A 23,473-nucleotide genomic window follows, 5' to 3' on the forward strand; every position below is an offset into this window, starting at 1 on the left:
ATTTAGTATATTTATTTCAGGTTTACCAATATTAAGCATATTTAGGTGTCAGCTGTATATTTCTAAAAGCATCTGTTGTGAATCCACATCCCTGTCACCTCATCAGGGGGCCTTTGACTATTTTTTTTACAGCTTCTTCTGAGGGGAATAACATATGGAGAGTCTTAACTCCAGGGGAAAACCTGTATTTTTAAAAAAAATTCTTAGTATTTTTATTCATTTTGTAGAGCTTCATATTTTTTCTTCTTAGAAGATTTTTTTTTGTACAGTTACAATAGGTAAACTGGCAAACAATTATCAGTTCTTCTGAAACCATATTTGTATTTACGAGTTTATGGTTTTTGTCTAACTTATGTATGGTTGTACACTGGTTTGTAGTTCAGTATCCTAGCCTGATGCTGCAAGTGTTAAAATTGGGTTTTTGGTTTGTAGTCTTAGAGCCGGCTCACATGTCGTAAAGTTCACATGGAAGACAGATACTCTGTCAGCAGATGGAGTGCCATGCTGGGAACAGTTCCCATTCACATGGGGGGGGGGGCTGATTCAGCTTGGAACCATGGGGCACAGGAAAAGAGGGATTAAGCCTTCTCCACCTTCATTGTTTCCCTGACTTTGAAATGGCTCTGGAAGCTGCCATTTGCTCCATTGGGGAAATTTACATGTACCCCTCAATATATAGAAGGTTCCCCAGCAGCTCCCTGGTGCTGTTTCAGTCTTGAGAAAATGGTATGAAGTGAGAGGCCTCAGCTCCTTCTCCTCACAAGCTGTGGTCCTGATAAAAAATCGATCCCTCCCATACCTCTGACTGAGTTCCTAGCATGGACCTTCAGGTGCACATATTATCCAAAACCGTTGAGGCGGCCACATGCCTAACGTGCGAAATCAATCCTTCGAATCAATCCTTAGAAAGAAATTGTAGGTATGGTCCAATGAAATAATAAAAAGGAAAGATGTGCAAGTGGAAACCTTTCCTAGCTGTGTAGAGGATTTATGCATAAGCGTTAGCTGGCATGCATTGGGGTTGCTCCCCACCCCTCTTTTTGAGGCAGTTCTCTTTGCAGTACTTGGGAGGATGCTTATTTTTGTAAATGCGTAGGGGAAGTCTAGAAGAACTGCTACAGCTGGCTTAGAGCTCTTTGTGTAACTTTTTGGAATGGAGCTTGTTTGTTGGTAACTGATTATGAAAAGCTGGTTTGTTAACCCTGCATTTTTATATATTTTAGGCTTCCAACAGTCAAGCTTCCCCACAATCTGTTATTACTCCAAGGATGGAAAGTACAACAGGAACAATTGCTACCTCTCCTAGAACTCCTCCATCGCTCAGCCTTCAGGGTCCTCTTTGCCCTCCTGACTGCCCCCCTGGTCCAATAGAAGAATTGTCTCCAGACAGTATTGATGCTCATACGTTTGACTTTGAAACAATTGCACATCCAAGTATAGAGCATTCTCTGAAACAAGGTTCATTAGACTTGGACTCACTGACAGAAAGTCCAGAATCTGACTTTATGTCAGCTGTGAATGAGTTTATAATAGAAGAAAATCCAACATCTCCAAATGTGATAAGTGATCCACAAAGTCCAGAAATGATGGTGGAATCCCTGTATTCCTCAGTTATCAATGCAATAGACAGTAGGCGGATGCAAGACACAAACATTTGTGCAAAAGAAGCAGCCCTAAAAAATTCCGCTATAAACGTTTACATGGAGAAATATAGAGTAGCTGCCCAAGAATCTCAGCTAAATTTAAGAAACTTCAAAGAAGACCTTTGTCACTTTAGAACATTTGTCGAAAAAGAACAGTGTGACTTTTCTAGTTCTTTAAAATGTACTTCAATAGAAATAAGAAATATTATAGAAAAAGTAAAACTGTCTCTTGAAAAGACACTAAAAGATAAGCATCACAAAGAACTGCAGTCTGTAAAAATGGAATATGAAAGTAGAATGAATGTCTTAGTTGAAGATAGCGAGGAGAACAAAAAAAAGATTACAAAATTAAAGTTAGACTTGAAAAGTCTTGAAGATGTTTTGCATGATAAAGATGATGAGTTTGCAGTAGTAAAGAGTGAAAAGGAAGCTGTTGTATGTTTACAGAATGAAAAAGATCAGAAGCTGCTTGAACTGGAATGCCAAATGAAAAATCAATGTTGTGAAATTAAAGAATTAAGGGAATCTCGTGAAAGTGCATTAGAAAGCTTGAAAAAGCTTCATATAGAAACTGATGAAAAAATGCAACTTTTGAAGGCAGAACTTCAGAGTTTGGAGCAAGATCATCTGAAGGAACTAGAAGCCAATCTTCATGTCAAACACACACAAGAATTTGAAGTGCTAATGGCTGAACACAGTGATTGTTCAGATAAGTTAAAAAAGGAAAATCAATGCCGACTTGAACAAATACAGGAATCTCATGCTGTAGAGGTGCAAGAAAAAGAGAAACAGGTTGAAGAACTAAAGTTCAAGGTTTCTGAACTGTCTGACTTGAGATGCAAATTGGAAGTTGAACTTGCTTTGAAAGAAGCAGAAACAGATGAAATGAAACTACTCTTAGAAGAAAGCAAAAGTCAGCAGCAGGATAATTTAAAGTCTGTCATTGACAAGGAAACTGACATTTTAAGAAAAGAGATTGATAAATTGAACCATCTAATACAAACAAATGAGGAGGAATATCAGATAGGATTAGCAGAGCTAAGAACTTTAATGACTATTGAGAAAGATCAGTGCATTTCAGAATTAATTGGCAGGCATGAAGAAGAAACAAATTTGCTTAAAACTGAGTTGAACAAACTAACTTCTTTGCATCAGAAAGCTTTTGAAGCAGAAAAAAGGTTGGAAGAACAAGTAACAGAATTGCAAGGTAAGCTAGAATTGGCGGTGACCACCCTAGAGGAGCAAAAAGAAGAGAATTTGGCTCTATCTGAACAGCAAAAAATATATGAAGCCACTATCAATAAACTTGAAGAGGAGAAACAGCTGCTGGTCACTAACCATGAGGAAGACAGGAAGCTACTTGTTGAGAAGCTTAATTGTGAAAAAGAAGATGCAGTACGAACTGCCCTGAAAGAATTCGAGTTGCATAGGGAAGCTGTTGAAAAAGAACTTTTGGAAAAAATTCAGCAACTTGAGATGCAGGTTAATCAGAGGTACTGTATGAATTAATTTATCCTCTTAACATTGAAATAAAACAACAACAATGCTGAATACATATGCTTGCAGTCAGTGAAGTAAGCACTTAAGCTATAGGTGGGGTTTCTCCATTGCCACAGTTCTTAGTCGCCTTAGCCAGCCACGTTCTTTCTCTTCATATACCTTTATCCTGTTTCAGTCCATAATTCCATCCTCCCATGGTTTATGTCATGTGTACACAGAGTATTCATTCTTTGCTCCTTTAGTTTTGGCATTCAGGCTGGTAAGGACATGTTGTGATTGCAAAAAGTGTTGCACTCTTTGCTTGTTGGAAGTTTGAGGTTCTTGAATTGATTTAATTGACATGGGTGTCATCTTCGTGTTGGCCTTGGAGGACCTCTGTTTTTCTAGTGGAAGTATTGTAATTTCTTTGAAAGTGTCCCCATAAGAGTTTTGTGCCAGTATGACGCATTTGCCAGAAATCTGAAAATGTATCATTCATTCTGCTGTGGTCATTGCTATAGGAGAATTTTCATACAAACTGTACCCTGCCCATAAGACAACTTTACCTTTCTATTTAATCATATTTGAGTCAACCATAGGGAAGTTAAAGAGGCATGCAGTGACAATACTGACAAAATGAAGATCAGTTCTCACTGATCTCTATAACTAGTTATGTACTTGTCATTTGAAGCTGTTGGCTCCCAACCGTGCTGTTATGAGTGTGTGTTTTTTTTTAAAAAAATCTTTTAAAAATAATTTTGCTTCAAAAATATTTCTGTTCCTATAATTTGTTTTATTTTTTCATTAATCAACAAATGCACATCACTAGGATTAAAATGCATTAGACTGCTTTAAATCCAAAAATCATTATAATGAAAATGAATAGGGAAGATAGCAATAATCTATATTAATTAATATTTATTATTCTGGCATCTGGGTGTTTGGTTTAGAAGATGGCAACCTGTATTCAAATACCAAAGGATTAGAGAAAGAATTGGTAGAGAATGAAACTGCCAGTTCATTTCCAGTCACAACAAAATAGTAATGCTGGATTGGAAAGTGCTCTATTGACTCTGAATAGGTACCAGTCCCCAGCCAGCTTCTCTTTGCCTGAGCTAGTTCTGTTCTCTTTAAGACTGAAGACTTTTATTTTCATTCCGGTGCTTTGCAAATTGCATAGCCACTGTGTGTGTGGTTGTATATATAAGCGAGAATATGATTTCCCCCCACAGTGTATAAAGAGTGTGTTTCTGTGTAGTTAATGCTCCCTGTTCCTTTTCATTTTAATATTGGTTGTAGTGTTGCTGTTAATTCTGCACAAAGCCTGTTAGTGTATTGGTTTTAATGTCTTGTGTTAGTGATTATTTGCGGTACATCCACAATTTATGTGTGTTACTTGTGCAGAGTGCACACACATTATGAATCACTAGTCAGTACCTGTGAGTACTGTACATCGCAGCACATGCACACTTAAGCTCATTTCCACCAAGCACTATACTTGTGTTGTTTTTCACCAAATGTGTGCCCTCACTGGGTTGAATTCAACTGCATTTTCCACTGATGTAGAAGGGAGGATGAGAGTCCCTTCCCCTTTGATCACCCAACAGACTATGCAGGACCTGCATGAGCAAAAGGCCTGTGTGATGGGGGCTATAGTAAGGAAGGCAATTAAGTGTGGTTCAGTGAAAAAGTGGCTGGGTCCAGCCCAGTATCTGAACAGTGTATGCCTCTGGGCAGACTCTGCCATGCTACCTGTCTTTCCTGGGGCTCCCAAATCCCAGCTCCATCTGGTTTGGGGTGTCAAATGTAAGTTTTACTGCATGCAATGCAATGTTCCCGCTCTTCTTAGGGTGCCAAGCAATGCTGTCCTTTGTCCCCTCTGTAAGTTTGTCTCTTTGCCTTAACTACTGCCAACTTCTGCACCTGCTGTGAAAATATTCTGTCTTTCTTGAGATGCCAGATATCTCCCTGTTCCTGCTTTTCAACACTGCTCGTCTTTTAGGTGTCAAACTGTGTGCTCCTCAAGATAGACATTGCCTATAAAATTGGAACCACTTTTCCTGTTATCTCTAGGGTACAATTCCTGAAAATATAATCCAGATTGGGTGGGAAACAAATGTGCAGTCCATTAAAAGCAATGGGAAATGAAAACAAATAATGCAACAGTGAACAGATTTTAAAAAAGAAGAAGTAAATTGATATGCCCCTATTTAACAATATTTACAATATTACGTCTGACAAAATGGGTTTAGCCCATGAAGCTTGTAATGAAATAAATCTGTTAGTCTTCAGCATGTTGCAAGACTTTGTTTGAGACACTTATTTAGCGTTCCAGCATTTAGTCTCTTGAAAAAAGCTTGTAAATTATTTTATTAAAATATTTGGCTTGGATCTGAGCACGTGCAAATGGAGCAAAGTTCATGGGATAGATATTTTCTAGTTTGCTTTTTCTCAAGCACATTCCTAACAGATGCTCTCAGGGATCAAGAGACACTCAAGAACTTTGTGTGTCTATATGTGTGTGAGAGAAAGAGACAGAGAGGATGATTTGTATGATTTCTCCCTTCTCGCTGCAGCCCCTGTGCATCACCTAGTGCCATACCTGAGCATCCTCTGACACTCCATGGCAGCCGTGGAGAAAGTCCTGGGGGGGAAAGAGTCCTTAGAAATGCAAGCAAGCACTTCTGAATCATAGCAATTGAATGGGTTCACATGTGTAGGGCTTGGAACAAAAAAGATATGGGACATTTAATAAAATATATATCTGGATAAAGACATTGTAATTATTTGATTAATGGAATTTGCTATACTGTATTGCTATATTAAGTTCCTTTATCTCAGTGCAGTTGCAGGGGTTTATTAGTATTAAACCGTGGACCATAAAACCTATCAGTGAAATTGTGTGCAGAGAATTTCAGTGGAGATTCCAGTGGAATTTCAGTGGATTCAGGCTGGAGTAATTCTGTATGGGATTCCACTGTCCAGAGTGCTACATCCTGCAAATAAAATGAACAGTTCCCCAAACATGGTAGAAACTAGGGGGGAAAGCAGATATGTTTTAGTTGTTATGTTCCATGAACAAGTGCACATGATCATTACCTGCAGAGCTGGAAAATTCTGTTTTTCTTAATTTTCACACCTTTACAGCAAAACTATTCTTTGAAATATACAGGTGTGCATAAATTGGATTACCTTTTCCTGTCTTTGATTCTTTTTTCATGTATTTTACTACGTTTCAACTTTATTATTAAACTACAGTTTGAATCACGTGGTAGTGACCTAGATAGTAATTACTAGTTTCAGCTTTTGCCTTTAAAAATTACATAGTGAGTAGCTGCTGTTGGAAACGTTCAAGCTATAACCCTTATTAGGAAAATGACTGGCTGCTGTAAACAGCAGAAAATAAAACAAAAAACACAACCCAGTACTTGCAAAATGTTTTAAATGTTCAGCACGTATTTAGTTGTATGCTTTGGAGGACTTTTTACTGAGCTGGTCAGTTTTCCTCATAGTACTGTTGTAGATGGATTATTTTTATCTCAAATGATTATATGACAGGATTCACTTGCTTAAAATACATGGTTTTAAATCAAAATAGAACATTTTCAGTTGGTGGGATCAAGGCAGTTTGTAAGGCATGGCCACATCAACATGTGATATACACGGTCATGCCAAGTTCTCTTCCCTTTAAATTCCATGAAATTACTTGAGAATAATCTGTAATGTGCCAGACTGAACTGCTCTTGAACAGTAAGGTTTGTGATAAGATTTCCAAAGGAAATGTGATTAGTTGTAACAAAAGATACAATCAGTGAGCTGTGAAATACCTTTTATAATGTATTTTGAGAAGATAATATTCCTGAAGGGTAACAAGCTGAAACTATTTGCTTTATTGGTCTATACACACATACATATACATATATGGGGGAGAGAGAGATTTAACTCTTGTCACATATGAAAATGAGTAGTGAACAGTCCAAATATTTCAGAAAAGCAAAATGTAAAACACATCCTTTTTATGTCAGGTTTATTCCTTGAGATGAAACTAGTCTCTCTAACATAATAGGAACAGACCTTCTACAGGTAGAGTATCCCTTATCATCCGGACATCCCATATCCGGACTGAATTGAAAACTGGACTCTTACAACTGGCATGCAGGCAGATCCGTGCTGCCTGCTTTAAGTGTTTCCTCTCATACAATGTACACTGCATTGTAGGTGGAGACTGAAAGCCTGCCATTGTTTGTTTGTGGTTTGTTGTTGCTCTTGTTTAACAGCTAATATAGGTATTCTGGTGAGATAGTTGTGTGTGTGTTAAGTGCCATCAAGTCGCTTCTGACTCATGGCGACCCTATGAATGAAAGTCCTCCAAAATGTCCTATCTTTGACAGCCTTGCTCAGATCTTGCAAATTGAGGGCTGTGGCTTCCTTTATTGAGTCAGTCCATCTGTTGTTGGGTCTTCCTCTTTTCCTGCTGCCCTCAACTTTTCCTAACATGATGGTCTTTTCCAGTGACTCTTGTCTCATGATGTGACCAAAATACGATAGCTTCAGTTTAGTCATTTTAGCTTCTAGGGTCAGTTCAGGCTTGATTTGATGTATAACCCACTGATTTGTTTCTTTGGCAGTCCACAATATCCGTAACACTCTCCTCCACATTTCAAAGGTGAGATAGTTACACCTATGCATTCTGATGGTTCAATGTACACAAAATTATTAAAATATTGTTTAAAATTACATTCACGCTATGTGTATGAAGTATATATAAATCATACATTAATGTGGGTCCCATCCCCACAATATCTCATTATGTATATGCAAAAATTCCAAAATATTCCAATATATGGAAAGGTGTGAAATATGGACCATTTATGGTCCCAAGCAGTCCGGATAAGGGATACCCAGCCTGTTCCTCCTGCCTAACCTGGTAAAACCAACCTGCAGTGGTTCGGCTGCAGTCTGTTCTGTAGTAAGGGAGTCTTCTGGATCAATTTCAACCCATAGATCATATGCTGGCTAACAATGAAGTATGCATAGAATAGCCCCATGTTCTTGAGTTGTTCTGACTCAGCAGCAGTATGAATGATATAGCATCAGATGTAATTCTTGTAGCCCACATTTATTTGTTCAGATGTATGATTTTCTTTAGTCCTACATGTTGCTCAGGATGCCTGACTTGTTTTCTACTCACACTGTCAAGTCACTGAAGACACCTCTCAAACTGGTAGGAGTGGCCTATGAAAGGACCAAAGAGAGTGTAAATTATGCCTAGTTGTTTCAGTTAATCTTTGTTTGAAGATGTTTGCTTTAAGATACCTAGTTGACAAACGTTTTACACACATTTTTGGTACACTTTTAGGATTTTTTAATCTTTGGATACTGACCTATATTGATCAGGTCTAATAAATGTGCAAGAGTTCTACTTAGAATTTCCTTTTAGGATAACTATCAGTAGCAAACGCTACTGAATTGTTATTCATATGAGGAGAATTTCCTTTAGACTTTTATCTTGCCCAGTGTATATAATAGCTTCATGATTTCTTACAACACTGTTTCTGTTTCTCATTGCCACTAGTTTGAAACCATGTTAATTTAATAAAAGATTGCTAGGAGGCAACTGCACTTATTGACAACATCTCTGTACCATTTCTTTTGGTAGTTCAGTAGATAGGAACTATCATCAGAACCATCTGGGACCCCTGCAGAGCTTAGGTTAGAAACTGTATCTACAAAACATACTCCACAATGAACTCGATGGATGGCCTCGAGCAAGTTACTGTCGCTCTGTTCCCAGTCCATACATTGAGAACAATAGCGATTTCAGTTATCATAAGGGCTAAAAAGCATTTTATTTTAATAAAATATTGTGAACTAGTGAATTGCCCATCAAGACAAGCAAGAAAGTACATGTTTATTGCAATGGAGGGGGGTCCAAGATCAAGTGAGATTTCAGGCACATATTTGTGAGCTTCCTTGTTGGTGGAAGCTATACCACCCCCTGTTGGAAGTGAGGGTTTTCCCTCCACTGTAGTAACAGTGTTTCTGAATGTATGCAGCACTTATTCTTGTAAGGAATGGCTGCTGTATCTTCATGTTGGGCAATATTAAAGCATACACTCCTACTGTGAGTGTGGGCTCAAACCTGCCCCATTGACTCCAGTGTCCAGAGTAATAAGCTGGTTTTGTCCCTGCTCAGCTGAATACCAGAGTGAAACCCTTTTCTTTGCCCCATAGAACTATGTTGGAGCTATTGAAAACTGAACCACCCCCATTTGCTTATTCCTGTCGTGGATCGCATTTCTTAGAGTTGGCATATGCGTTTTGTGTGCCATACCCATATGGCTAGTTTTGATCTCGCAATGTAAACTTTACAACAAATAATGTATGCTACCAACTTGCAGTACGTTTCCCTATCAACACTGGCAGCCTCCATTAATATAGATTTGGAAAACTTTCATTGTGATGATTCTGTGTCATATGGTCCTTGTACAGCCAAGATGCCAAAGTGGAATCTGATTGTGAGGAAATGGCTGACAAGGGAACTGTGTACTCCAGTTTTTATTCCTGCAGTATGATAGAGAATGTTGGGAACTGTCTACTGTATACATAGTAATTGTGAACACAATTAAGCAATATTGGCAGTGCATTAATTCACAAGTCAATGTTAAGGCAAACATGTCACTTTTATGTAGAAAAGTGACCACTGAAGTGGCCATACAAAGACAGTTATTTGCAGGGAAGGTGATAATCACTGCTTTGAGATGCAGGCAAATTGTTCCTTATCTTATTTGTAGTATTCAAGAACTTCAACAGATCTACTGCTAAGCCTTCATTGTCTTTGTTCTTGTCACACAGTCTTTCTTTGTCTTAGTTGCATTTATCCCAGTCTTCCACAGTTGTGTTGGGTTGCCTCTTCCATCATAAAATCAGACTCATTACTTTGCATAGGTGTGCATGACAACATAATGGGGTGCTTGATAACACTACAAGAAGTTCAGGAAAAACCACAACTGAATGATAATACCGAGGGGGAAAACAAGGTTAAGGCTTACAAACTTTTTAACAATCATCATTGCTCCTCCTGTAGCTTATAAATGTAGGGGTTTAAGGATTTGTTTTGAATTTTCCCCCTTAGTCTTTAATACGGCATGTTTCTTACACAGCTCTGAATAATTTAAGTGAAGCTGAAGGAGGAAAATAAATGAGCACTCTTTAATTGGCCACACCCAGATTTCACAGCAACCCTCTGTCTGTGACAGGCATAAACACCATTTATTCATGTGCACTTCCTCCTCTTGTACATGAAGCACATTTGAAAGCTTTCTGGGTTGAGAAGCCTTCAGCCAAATTCCAGTTTGCCAGGGGCCTGCATTCAGATGTCAAGGTCAATTTGGAGTTTGACTAAAAGGCTTCATTCATCTGGAAATTGGCATACCAGGGGAGGTAGAGCTAGCAAGGTGGTGTGGTTAAGAGCGGCAGACTCTAATGTGGAGAAGTGGGTTTGATTCCCCACTCCTCCACATGAGTGGCGGACTCTAATCTGGTGAACCGGGTTTGTTTCCCCTCCTACACATGAAGCCTGCTGGGTGACTATGGGCTAGTCACAGTTCTCGCAGAACTCTCAGCCCCATCTACCTCACAAGGTGTCTATTTTGGAGAGAGGAACAGAAGGCGGTTGTAAGACACTTTGAGACTCCTTAAAGGTAGAAAAAAATGGGGTATAAAAACCAACTCTTCTTCTTCTAGAAGGGATAGCACAAAAGTAAACTGTGTTTGGTCCCACCATGGACAAACAGAAGCATGGTGTGGTGTCTGAATTCAGTGTCTGAGTTCTGCAGACTCTGCTTCGCTTCTTTAGTTCTTTTCTGTCTTTAAAGTGGTGGTTTCCTTTATACCTCATATTGGGATTTTTACTTTTGGCACTAAGTTAGCAAGTTAGAGTTGGCTAAGAATGTTAACTGGCACTATGCAAGTCTATACACTGCCCTGAGCCCAGCCTTGGCCTGGGAGGGCTGGATAGCAATCCAAATAATAAATAATTTACAGTGCAACCCTAAGGAATGGTTACACCCTTCTAAGCCCCATGATTTCAGTGGACTGTTTTGTATAACTGTTTTGTATAACTCTGTTTAGAATTACCCTGTTAAAGAGGTAAATTGAGATTTTGTCTCAGTATGTTGGGATACATGGAGTTGTTTGATTATATTTAAAGTTCTGCTGAATCATCTGCATCAAGCTTGGTTGCTGAACTCCAAGAAAAACTCCAGGAGGAGAAACTGAAGTTTTTGGAGCAGCTTGAAGAACATGAGAAGAGAAAAAATGAGGAAATGCAAAACATTCGAACATCACTCACTGCAGAACAGCAGGTAAAATGGACATGTTTCTACATGCTTGTTGGAGACAAGGGGGATTAAAATTACTTGGTGCTGCTGCTGCCTTTTTCTTTCTTTTGGGGGTGGGAGGGAACAGCCTGGATAACAGACAATCATTCTTCAAAATTCCAAGATATTTTGATGATATCCTTGTGGTTTCACTGGTAAAGGATCCTGCCTGACTTTTCAGGTTGGCGCAGCCACTCTTGGGCAGTAAATACTGGCTTCATAAGGGCACATCTAACCAATCACTGCTGTTAAGAAATCTCTGTGCATTTCAGTTGAGATTTTAAAGGACCCCCCTACAGGTTTCTGACCCATTCATTTTCACCATGGCAAATGCTCATGTACTAACTCCACACTTCCATATTTAAAATGCAAGAAAATAATGTAATTTCAGAATTCTTTTTCTGCAGTATCCAAAGCAGACACTGACAACAGCAGATTCAGGTCTCCTACACCTCATGATACCATGTTAGTTAGTGATAGATCAGTGATACAACTTTGCAGAAAATCCAAATTGGGATGCATTCCAGCCAAATGCTTCAAATAGTAAATAATGTAACTTGTTATTTAGCTGCTTCAATGTGACTTGGGAAGTTGCAGAAATCAGTATTATTATTTCTCTGCTTGCATATTTTATTATTGAAGATAATGCTATATTGGTCTTTCCAGACTACTTTCAACACTGTTCTAACAAGAGAAAAAATGAAAAAAGAAAACATAATAAATGATCTTAGTGACAAATTAAAAATGATTACACAACAGCAAGAAAGAGATAAGGGTAAGCAAAATATAGTGCATTAATGTAAGTAGAATCCAAAGAACTGTTCTGCACTATATCTGAATATTAAATACTAACCTTTACCTGCCTTAGATCTGATTGAAACCCTTTCTGAAGACCGAGCTCGTTTACTTGAAGAGAAAAAGAAACTTGAAGAAGAAGTTAATAAGCTGAGAAGTAGTAGTTCTGTTCCGTCAACTTATTTGCCTCCTACTTCAGAACCTTCTGGAGCATGTGCAGCAGATTTTACAGCAGACACTGAGCGATTGACTTCAGATGTATCTGAAGAAGGAAAATTGGATTCTGCAATGGAGACCAGCATGATGGCTGTAAAGTAAGTAGAGAAGCTGATCGTTAAAATATGTACGTTTTATGAATGATAGTAAACCAGTTGAGCACTTGGGGTTAAATTTTTTTTATTGGATCTAGTGGGAAAGCACATGGAAGCAGTTGGAGGAGTGGAACATCCCAAAATCCACCAATGCACTCCTTGTAAATATAATGCCTTCCCTCCCCAATATGATGTGCCACACCATCAGAACAGTTAAGATGGGGAACTGGGTGAATCATTCCCACTTCCATCAGTGGCCCTATTTTACTTATTTATTTACAAAATTTGTACCCCATCTTTCTGCCCCATCAGGGCCACCAAGGCAGGTGACTGTTAAAACAAGCATTATAAAAACATAAAAACAGTTACAACCAGAACTAAAATACATATGTAAAAGTACAGAAAACAATAATTAAAACATAGAGCAAGAATGAAGGCTTATTGAGGAAACTCAAAACAAGACAGGAAATGTCTTCACCCACTACTGGAAGACAACATCAGAAGGGGACAGACGAATATCCCTGGGAAGAGAGTTCCACAGGTTTGGTGCCATGACCAAGAAGCCTCTGGTTGCCCCCTGCCTCATCTCAGAAGACAGAGGTACCCAAGCAGGGCCTCTAAAGATGAATTTACTGGGGGATAGGTTTGTCTGGGAGTAGTTGGTCCTTCAGATATTCTAGCCCCAAGCCATATAGGGCTTTGAAGATCAATATCAGCACTTTGAATTGGGCCCAAGAACAAAGTGAAAGGCAGTGTAGATGGGCCGGACTGGAGTGATATGGTCCCTAGGATCCACTCCAGTCAACATCCTGGCTGCAGCATTCTGCAGCAGTTGAAGTTCCAAAATACTTTACAGTGGCAGCCCCATGTAGAACATTGCAGTAATCTAACCTAAATGTTACCTGGGCATGATAATTTCTGCTCAGGAAAGGCCATAATTAACTAACCAGTTGAAACTCGTACAAAGCACTCCTGGCCACCACTGCCGCATCCTTATCCAGCAGTTGACCCTGGTCCAGGAACACCCAAAAGCTCTGAAGGTGTTCCTTAAATTTGAGCGTAGCCCCATATGTGAAGGGTAACATACTGTCCTCTTCTGGTTCTTTTAGAATCATCAGCTTCACTGGTCAGAAAGTTAAACATCTTCAGGACATATTGAAATCAGTCGTTAGTTTTCTTGGCAAGTGGTTTCTATCCTGTGCAGTGACATGAACTTAATCCCAGTGAACAGGCATCTGTGATGTCATAATTTAGTAAATTTCAGTACTAAATCACCCCTTATGAATAAGGCAGAAACAAGACTCTTGAAAATGAATGTCCAGGATTTACAATTGCTCCTTTGTGCTGCAGTCTGTCTGTACCATATTCCACACTGTTCCCATTGGTTCCCCAGCCCTCAAAAGAGACTTTTTTGGGAGGAAAAGAGAGCTTCTGAAAAAAGGAGCTAATGACAAAGATCCATTCCACCAGTAGCCAGAGACATTCTTGCTAACAATTTGACCTTTTTCTTTAGTGAAAATGTACAGATGTTGTCTGAAGAAAAACAGAGGATAATGTTGTTAGAAAAAGTGAGTAAATCTCTCCTATTTGTGAAGTGTGTGTTATGGATTCTCAGTATACGTGTTCATCTCCATGTGTGAATGTATTCTCATCTAATTATAGCAAATGTTTCTTCTCAGTAGTAGCAAAGTGGCCTGAGCTAACTACATGGGAGCTCTTACTTTCTCTGGTAGCTGACCACAAGATCAGTAAGAAAGGAAGAGCGAGGGGCAGGACTATTTCTCTCCAATTTTTTTTGCTTTTCTGCTCTGAATAAAAGCAGGACTGATTTTGGTCAGTTCAGTGAAAGGAAGAAGAGCTGGTTTTTATACCCCGCTTTTCTTTACCTTTAAGGAGTCTCAAAGAGGCTTACAATCACCTTCCCTTCCCCTCCCCACAACAGACACCTTGTGAGGTAGGTGGGGCTGAGAGAGTTCATAGAGAACGGTGTCTCGCCCAAGGTCAACCAGCAGGCTTCATGTGGAGGAGTGGGGAATCAAACCCAGTTCTCTACATTAGAGTCCACCGCTCTTAACCGTTATGCCACGCTGGCTTTCCCTCCAATGAAGACTCCCTCCAATGAAGAGTCTGTTCTCTGCTTAGTGATATCAGCCGTTCGAGGGCAGGGGACTTTGCATGGGGTTTTCATCTGTTGCCTGCATAGAGATTTACTGCTAATTTACCTCCTTTTTTTTAAGTTTTACTGCATTAATCTTTTGTGAAAGTGCCCATTTGAGAATAGATAATTTTATCAATATTCCTAGGCATTGGCTTCATTTAACAATACATACTGCAATTTTTTCAGCACTGATTGGAGAAATAAGAAGCCCGAATTCAGAATCAAGAGTAGAGGTAGAGGATGGAATTGTCCCCCCAACGTACACACATGCAAGAAGTTGGTGCTGTCTTGTTAGTACCAACCTGATATTTGGTATTTTATATGTAGTTTCCAGTTCTCTGTTAGCTACTGTGAGACAGTCTCGCATGGCAAGTTGCACAGATTCAATGCCACAACAGCACTAATGTGTGCGGGTGGTTCTTGAGGCAGGAAACAGGTAGAATTCTAAGGATTTCTTACCCTGGTTGACTCCTCTGCCATTGTTTTACCACGTTGATAATTGCACACATTTTATATGGGAGACATGTACAGCCCAGCATAACAACTTGGGACAATCTTACCAGATGTTTGTATTAAACAACCTCAATACATGCCTGGTCGGATACATATTGTATGTATATGTATATATATCTGTAAATGTGTGTATGTTTTACATGGGTTTCAATTGACCACTGAGGAAGGCCAAACAGGCCGAAACTCGTCTGGCATGTGATTATAGATATCAACCTTAGGAAATGCTATTTGCTGTTTTAACATTTTTAAAATATTTTTTATCTTGACATAGCGCTTTAAATAAATTATATTTTCATTATATATTTTATTTTTCCCACCCAACCTTGGGAACCCAGCTTCTTACTCCTCTGCCAGCCAGTGTGGAAAAAAATCCCGACCTTTGTAGAAATAAAATTGGGTTCCTGAAATCTAGGTGGTGTTGTGGTCCAAACCTTATATATCAATCTATACTTTTATTTGTTATGAACGTCTGTTTCTCCAGGTCTTATCAGAAGCTTCTTCTCGAGGTGGAAGGGTTTACAAGCTATAATCTGGTATAGCACATCAGGGCCATAATTTATATGTGCCTTGGGTTTCTTGTATTTTAAAAATTGTACCTCTTCAAATATTGAAATTATGTGTAAAGAGGTATGGTGCTAATATGTAGCAAGCCATGTTTAAGTTTAAAAAAATTAAAGGCTTTGTGTTGTTTGTTTTTAAGACACTGCAGTTGAAAGAAGAGGAAAATAAGAGGCTTAATCAAAGATTGGTAAGTACATATATGGAATGATAAAAACTGTTAAAAATTTAAAACATAGTCAAATAGAAACTTCTGTAGCTCTTTGTAGCCTCAGAATATGCTGTCTGACAAAATGTGGTGATGAACAGAACTTGCTCTTGGGAAGAGAGAATGCTAGGACAACTCTGTCTGGGAAGCTTGATTCTGTGATGAGAAAATAGGATGCCAGGCCCGCCCTGAGCCGGCTTGCTGGGGAGGGCAGGTTATAAGTCTAATAAATAAATAAAATTGAATTCTTATAATAGGCTTCTTAATGAAGTCAGTGCCTTTGTTCAGTGTACGCAACTGATTGTTATGATCTGCTGTATCTTTTAGTGCTAATCTGGCAATGAGTTATTCATCTTTCGAATGAACTTGCTAAATATCAGTTAAATACAAAATGTTCAGCCTGGAAACGAACAACACTTTTTAATGAAGTAATATAATTGTCCAATAGGCAATTTTACGAATCACACGTTCATCTTATGCTGAAAATGTGACAGACACATATTAATCTTACCAGTCCTGTGAGTGTCATTAGGCCATTCATGTGTGCAAAGTAAAGGAGTAAGAAAAGCATTTATATTGATTGATTTGACTTTTATCTTACAAAATTTATACCACACCTTTCTGCTCTCATAATGGCCAAGGGGGCTAACAAATTAAAAACGTGCATAATAAAATCACATCTTAAAAACCAGTGGAATTAAAGAACAACTCAAACAGCAGCAGGTCTCGACCCATGAGGATAAACTTTAACTTGACACAAGGGGAAAAATACTAATCAGCTGATCTTGGCAAATGTCCTTCTCTGAAATAATAGGTTAGCAATAATTTATTCCAACTTTTGACTTAAATTTCTGCTCCTAATTATTTTTGAAACTTAGGGAACAGTAATGATAGGAATGTGGAGATGAACTAATAAAATAGTTAATATTGAACTTTTATTTCTCATTTTTGTCTTGAAGTACTCTCTAATTCTGTCCCATCTTACTTCAAAATAAGCCTTCTTGATTTTAAATAAAACTTGCTTCCAAATAAATATGTTTAAAAGTAAGGTTGCCAAGAGGCCTGGAGAAAAATGTTCTACCCCTTTAATAGAGGCTTAATGTGTGGAAATGTGCAGCTGAAGATTTTCATGGCATGTAGGGTAAATAATATCATCTGGCAAATAACATCCCAGTAAGCCTTTATTAGAGGACTGGGATTTTTTTTCCTCCAGGCACTTGGCAACCCTATTTAAGCATGAAGCACTAATTTGTCAGCATGGCCATAATTTGCAATAAGTTGCTTTTTCCTCTTTGGGGGATCATTTCTCATGGGAAAGTCTGCTATATCTCTTGATTTGTGTTAAATTGTACATGAGCAAAACTACAAATGCGTGAGTGTTTAGATGTCTGGTTAAGGAGAATTTTTTGGTCAGAACTCACAGAATTTTCACAAGAAGCAACAATAATTCAATTATCACACTAGTAAGTAAGCATAGCTTAAATCCAGTTTTTGCCAGTTGCCTTAGTAATGATGATGACTGTTTGGTTTAAAAACGGTTAAAGACGTGGCCGTGACCATGACTGCAATTTTTTTATACTTCAAGATACTTTCAGCAAAGCCTTTCTTTTATTTTTGTCACAATAATAATTCTCTGATTACACGTCAGATGTTTACATCAAGGAAGAGTTGTGAAGTATGTTATCAGCTCAAAACCCAGTTGTACTGTGATCTCAAGGATTTAAGTTCAGTTTCCCATTGCTCGAGTTCTATTTCAGGGTCCTTTTCTTGTCTGCCTCGTGCAATAAATAGCCAAATCACCTCTGCTCAGCTTTTCAGGGATGTGTTCTGTTTATGACTGAACATGGAAGATACTAGCTAAGTTGCATAAATTAAGGCAGAGATTCTAAAAATAATGGGGGGGGGATGTTACAGGGGAAACATATTCACTTGTAAGTTCCATACAAACCCTGCACTCAGTATCTAGGGTTACAGACTCAGTCACTTCATCTAGAATACTACCTTCTAATTGACCTATCCTAACAATCAGGAAGAGAGAGTCAGCATAGTGTAGTGTTTAAGAGCGGCAGACTCTAAACTGGAGAACCAGATTCAATTCCCCAGTCCTCAACATGAAACCTGCTGGGTGACCTTGGGCCAGTCACAGCTCTCAGAACTCTCTCTGCCCACACAGAGGCAGGCGATGGCAAACAGCAAACCCTACGGGGTCATCATAAGTCAGCTGTGACTTGATGAGGCGCACACACACAACAATCAGAAAGGGTAGAGTGGTAGGGTTTTTTTCCTGCTTTTTTCTTTGCATGTTCAGAAGTGTAAATTCTAATCCATGTTGATGATTGTAAATATAGAGACTGAAGAGATAGTTAATGCAGTGAGCAGTTATGATCTAGTGAATAGAGAAAAACTGTTGACTTTCATAGTAGCATTTATTTTCTATTTAGCTCTCTAGGTTTTTAAAAATCAAGAACGTGTTGGATATATGATTAAAAGAACATTATCATTTACTCATCACTCATTTTGCTTGGGTATAATCATCCTAATACTATATTTTGCAAGACAGTGTTGGAAGACAACATTGGCTCTGGAGAATTCTCCCTTGAGTTCTTTCCCCTTTCAGTTCTTCTGGAGGGCAGAACAGCATCCTCGTGCTGTGATAAGTGGTGTTCAGGTATCTGCTAAAAAAAATTAAATCAAGCCACCTTATATTATCTATTCTTCCCCATGAGAGTTGTGGAACTGTGTTACAACTGCTGTTTAGTCTTCTTTCACTGTTCCTCCAGTAATTGCTCTTCCCTTAGGCAAAGTTTTTGTAAGTTAGTTATATTGACTTTCATGTATACCCCCTTGGTTCTTGGGAGCATTTGCAAGATGATGAGGTAATTACAGCAAACAAAATGATATTGTGGTACTAGCATTCATCCAGTATTTAACTTAGAAGAAGAGTTGGATTTTATATGTCGACTTTCTCTACCACTTAAGGAAGAATCAAACCAGCATACAATCACCTTCCCTTTTCCTCCCCACAACAGACACCCTGTGAGGTAGATGAGGCTGAGAGAGTGGGACTTGCCCAAGGTCACCCAGCTGGCTTCGAGTGTAGGAGTGGGGAAACCAACCCGGTTCACCAGATTAGTGTCCGCTGCTCATGTGGAGGAGTGGGGAATCAAACCCAATTCTCCAGATCAGAGACCACCGCTCCAAACCACTGCTCTTAACCACTACACCACACTGGCTCTCCTTTATAACTTTTCCTTCCAAACATTTTGGGAGAGGTAACATTATTGTGTCTGCCATTCAGACCTCATGCATTCATATTGGGATTGTACTGTTTTTTAAAAAATAGCAAATGGAGCAAGGTGGCGATAAGGTGAACTTCTTCTGTCAGCAAAACTTTACTGATGAACGAGGCTATTAGTCTGTGAGGGTTCCATTACCCCAGGCATAAACTTTGCTAAGGTGGGAAAGGACTGCTGGGTGGAGGGGAACACCAGAAAGATCTGCAACCATCAATATATTCTGCTGATGCATTGTGGGATCCAACCCCAGCCCTGAAAAGCATTGGATTTAACTTTCTTTCTTTCCCCCTGTTATTAGACTGAGGTCTTGAACAATAAAACCATAAAACTTAAATAGTATTGGATTAACTAGCAAGGTCTAATATTTCATAACTGCCTGGCCAGAGATGACCTCAAACTGATTAACATTTGAATAGAAGATTCCAGGAAAGCATAGAATTTCTTTCTGACACCTCTCTGATAAAAAGTGAGCAGGAAATAGGGAAATTCCCCAGAGCTTTTCAAGATACTTAGCAGGGATTATGAAGTGAATGAAAAATGTGGGGACGGGCTGTTGTTGTCGAAATGACAAGTGACTGAATCCAGAAAAGAAACAGTCCAGCTTCCTATCCCGCCCCCATCCTTGAACTTCTCAAAATTGTCTGTGAAGCTACCACACATTAAACCATGATCAATATAGGTTGTGTTAATCACCAGTATGCATCTGTTCAGAATGAGCATCTCTTCAGAATATGCAGGAATTTAGAGCTAGTTCCCACATGGGCTGTGCTATATGTAGAAATTCATTTATTATTGATTTATAAAATTTGTATTCTGCCTTTCTGCTCCATCAGAGCCACCAGGGCAGCTATCAGCTAGAACTGCTGCACACAAAACGTTTTGAGTCATGGAGCACTTTTCAGGAGAGAAATTAATCAAGGAGCACTAATTTTCATCTAGTACCTATATACTAAACCGAATGAAGTAGTATTTTTCTTTCCACCAAGTGCTCCATGGAGCACAGTTTGGAACCGCTGAGCCAGAACAAGCAGGATAAAAACACATCTAAGTCCAATTACTTGTATAAAAGCATAGAAAACAGTAATTAAAACATAGGGCAGGAAGGAGAGATCACTAAGGGAACGGCAGATGGGGAAAAATCTTTATCTACAAGTGAAAGACAGTGATAGAAAGTGAGAGAAGAATATCCCTAAAGTAGGTGTTCCACAGTTTTGATGCCATGACTGAGAAGGCCCTCTCTTTGTTTGCCACCCACCTAACTTCAGAAGAAAGGGGCAGCCAAAGCAGGGCCTTGGAAGATGACAGTAACAGTCAGGTAGATTCAAATGGGAGTAGAAAGTCCTTAGGATATGCTGGGTTTATATGGAGAAGGGCTTTAAATGTCAACACCAGTACCTTGAATTGTGCCCGGAAATAAATTGGGAGCCCATGCAGATGAGCCAAGACTGAATATGGTCCCGATGACCCACCATAAAATGAACCATGACCCGCAAAATGGGTAGAACATAAATAATCAAATTATATAAATGCATGTGTAAACTGGCTTTTAAAAGTGCTTACTGAAATCAGAATTAGTAGACATATTTGTATGAATGAAGCAGACAACATGGGAGCAACTTGAAGCTATTTTGTTCAGTTGAGAGCTTGCGGGTAGAGTGTGCAATTCATTCTTCCTTTGGGTTTTGTCTCTAGGAGCTGGAAAACAGCAATCTATAAGCTTCAGTGTGCCTTTAATTTTTGCTGGAGTAGAAGTTGTGGAGATGAAAAGGGGATGGGGGGACGAGAATATGAGGAAATCGCCATCTCCCCTTCTTGTGCAAATAGAGCAGTAGCCATTCCTGAGGGTTGCACAACTTTTTAAGGGTTACAGGGGATTGCAGAACTCTCTCAGCCCATACAGAGGCAGGCAATGGCAAATCATTTCTAAACGTCTCTTGCCTTGAAAACCCTATGGGGTCGCCATAAGTCATCTGTGACTTGACAGCACACACACAGGTAGCTACAAAATAAAAAGGTGGAGACAAGGATCCGTCCACATGTAGCACTCTGCTCATGATAGCAGAGACCCAGCCCTCATATTAAAGAAATAAATGTATATTATGCATTTGGAGCAAAATATAAATAAAATAACAATCACAGTTCAGGATAACCGACTTTGTCAGTAGTTACTATGATACTTGCTGGCCAGTGAGTACAGATTTACTCACAGGTGAGTCCTACTGAGTTTAGTGAGGTTTACCCTTAGGTATGCATTCTTACTGTGTATGACAGTGAAATGATACTGAAGAGTGTGTTATTTCAAATTTGCTAGGGTCTGTATTTCAATTCAGTATACAATATGAGGTCATTCCTGATACACTGCGCCTGCATGTAACACCCATTCTTGCCAGAATAGGATAATAAGTATGCTTTCTCATTTTTGCAGATGTCTCAAAGCATGTCTTCAGTGTCACTAAGACATTCTGAAAAAATAGCTATCAGAGAGTAAGTATTTGCTTTGATGAGCACTAAGTGAAAGTGTTTCAATTTGTTTAAATCCTTTTTTGTCTTATTGTGGTGCTTTAAAAAATTAATCAGAATGTATAGGTATTATACTATTCTTAATAAGTTTAAAAACTTTTCAGTAGATACGTATTTTTCTTTTTATTTCATGTAAGTATGTATGATTTATTGATTTAGGTAGAATTAACAGATCTGCTGCCTCTACTTGGTTTGTTTCATTTTTAAAATATTGAGTGGAGGCTATGTGAAAAATGACTTCCTTGTCTATAGCTGGATTTAAGTATGTTTAGTGACATTAATCCATTGAGATTTGCTTGTAAATTGCATATACCCAAATGCTGAAGTTGACATCCGCTATAAGGATGTAGTATCTTGAGCATTTAAGCTGTTGATCTTGTGAAAATTCCTAAATGATTTGCTTGCAAACAGAATGGATCTGTTGTATAGCAGGAAGCAGCAACTCAGATGACCATGTGAGCAATACAGATTTTTGAATTAGAGGCACACAGCAGGTTCACTTAGGCAGAGAGAATATAATATTAATAATAATATTTATACCCCGCCCCTGGACAAGCCAGGTTCAGGGTGGCTAACATCATGTAAGTATACATAATATAATACAAAACTTAAAATAAGCTTAAAATCACAACTAGATCAGTATATTCTATACAGATGGCACCAAAACCACGCCCCTAGGGAGGGTGCTCTAATAAGGTGGCTGTGCACTGATAACCAACATTGATGTCACACAGTTTAGGGGGGAAGGAATGAAGACCGGAGGACACAGGGATAGGAAAACACAAAGGAAAAGAAGGGAGGTAAAGGAAAGGAAGGAGAAGACAAAAAGGGAAGGGAGGCCAAGAATAAGATGTATGTCCATCACTGCCCTCAACCATAAGCCTGACAGAACATCTCTGTCTTACAAGCCCTGTGGAGCTGGGTTAAGTCCCACAGAGCAAGGGTCTCACTAGCCAGAGAGTTCCACCGGGCTGGGGCCAGGGCCAGTAAAGCCGTGGCTCTGGTTGAGGACAGCCGGATGATTTTAGGGCCAGGTTTCACTAAAAGGTTGGTTCCAGTGGAGCATAATACTCTGAGGGGTATTCGGTGGTCCTGCAGATTCAGTGGTCCCGGACTGTTTAGGGCTTTAAAGGTTAATACCAAAACCTTGAACTTGATCTAGTATTCAGTCTGGAGCCAGTGCATCTGGTGGAGCACTGGTGGTAAATGGGCTCGCTATGGGGTCTCTGTCAGGACCTGTGCAGCTGCATTCTGGAACAGTTGCAGTTTCCAGATCAGTCTCAAGGGTAGCCCTGCATAGACTGAATTACAGTGGTAGGTTAATGAGCAGTTCACATGTGTCTGTCTGCATGAGACTTTAAAAAGTTTTACTGTATCATAAAATGAAGCAAAACTTGAAACGGGCATATTAATTGACAGGGTTCCTTGTTTAATTACAATTAAAATTCTGTATGTCTGTATGTGTGGAGAAAGAGTCAGTAATAAATGAAAATTTGAAATTACTTAAAAACTCCGAATACTCAGAGCTTACCTTCTGCACATACCTTGCTGAACATTCTTTTAAAGATGATTTGAATTTTACATACTCATCTTTGATAGTAGCAGAAGGCC

The 23,473-nt window shown here is 39.1% G+C and overlaps 1 protein-coding gene across 2 annotated transcripts in view; it reads left to right on the forward strand.

Moving 5' to 3' along the window:
- RB1CC1 (RB1 inducible coiled-coil 1) overlaps positions 1–23,473 on the forward strand; it is a 71,709-nt gene that overhangs the window by 43,188 nt on the left and 5,048 nt on the right. For both annotated transcript variants that reach the window (XM_056854076.1, XM_056854077.1), the window contains exons 15-21: positions 1,224–3,136; positions 11,335–11,488; positions 12,170–12,278; positions 12,372–12,612; positions 14,123–14,177; positions 15,981–16,028; positions 21,768–21,826. In XM_056854076.1, coding sequence (XP_056710054.1) covers positions 1,224–3,136; positions 11,335–11,488; positions 12,170–12,278; positions 12,372–12,612; positions 14,123–14,177; positions 15,981–16,028; positions 21,768–21,826 — 2,579 coding nt within the window. The remainder of the gene's footprint in view (positions 1–1,223; positions 3,137–11,334; positions 11,489–12,169; positions 12,279–12,371; positions 12,613–14,122; positions 14,178–15,980; positions 16,029–21,767; positions 21,827–23,473) is intronic.

The sequence above is a fragment of the Euleptes europaea genome, chromosome 8 (assembly GCF_029931775.1).
Source record: "Euleptes europaea isolate rEulEur1 chromosome 8, rEulEur1.hap1, whole genome shotgun sequence".
Classification (NCBI taxonomy): Eukaryota; Metazoa; Chordata; class Lepidosauria; order Squamata; family Sphaerodactylidae; genus Euleptes; species Euleptes europaea.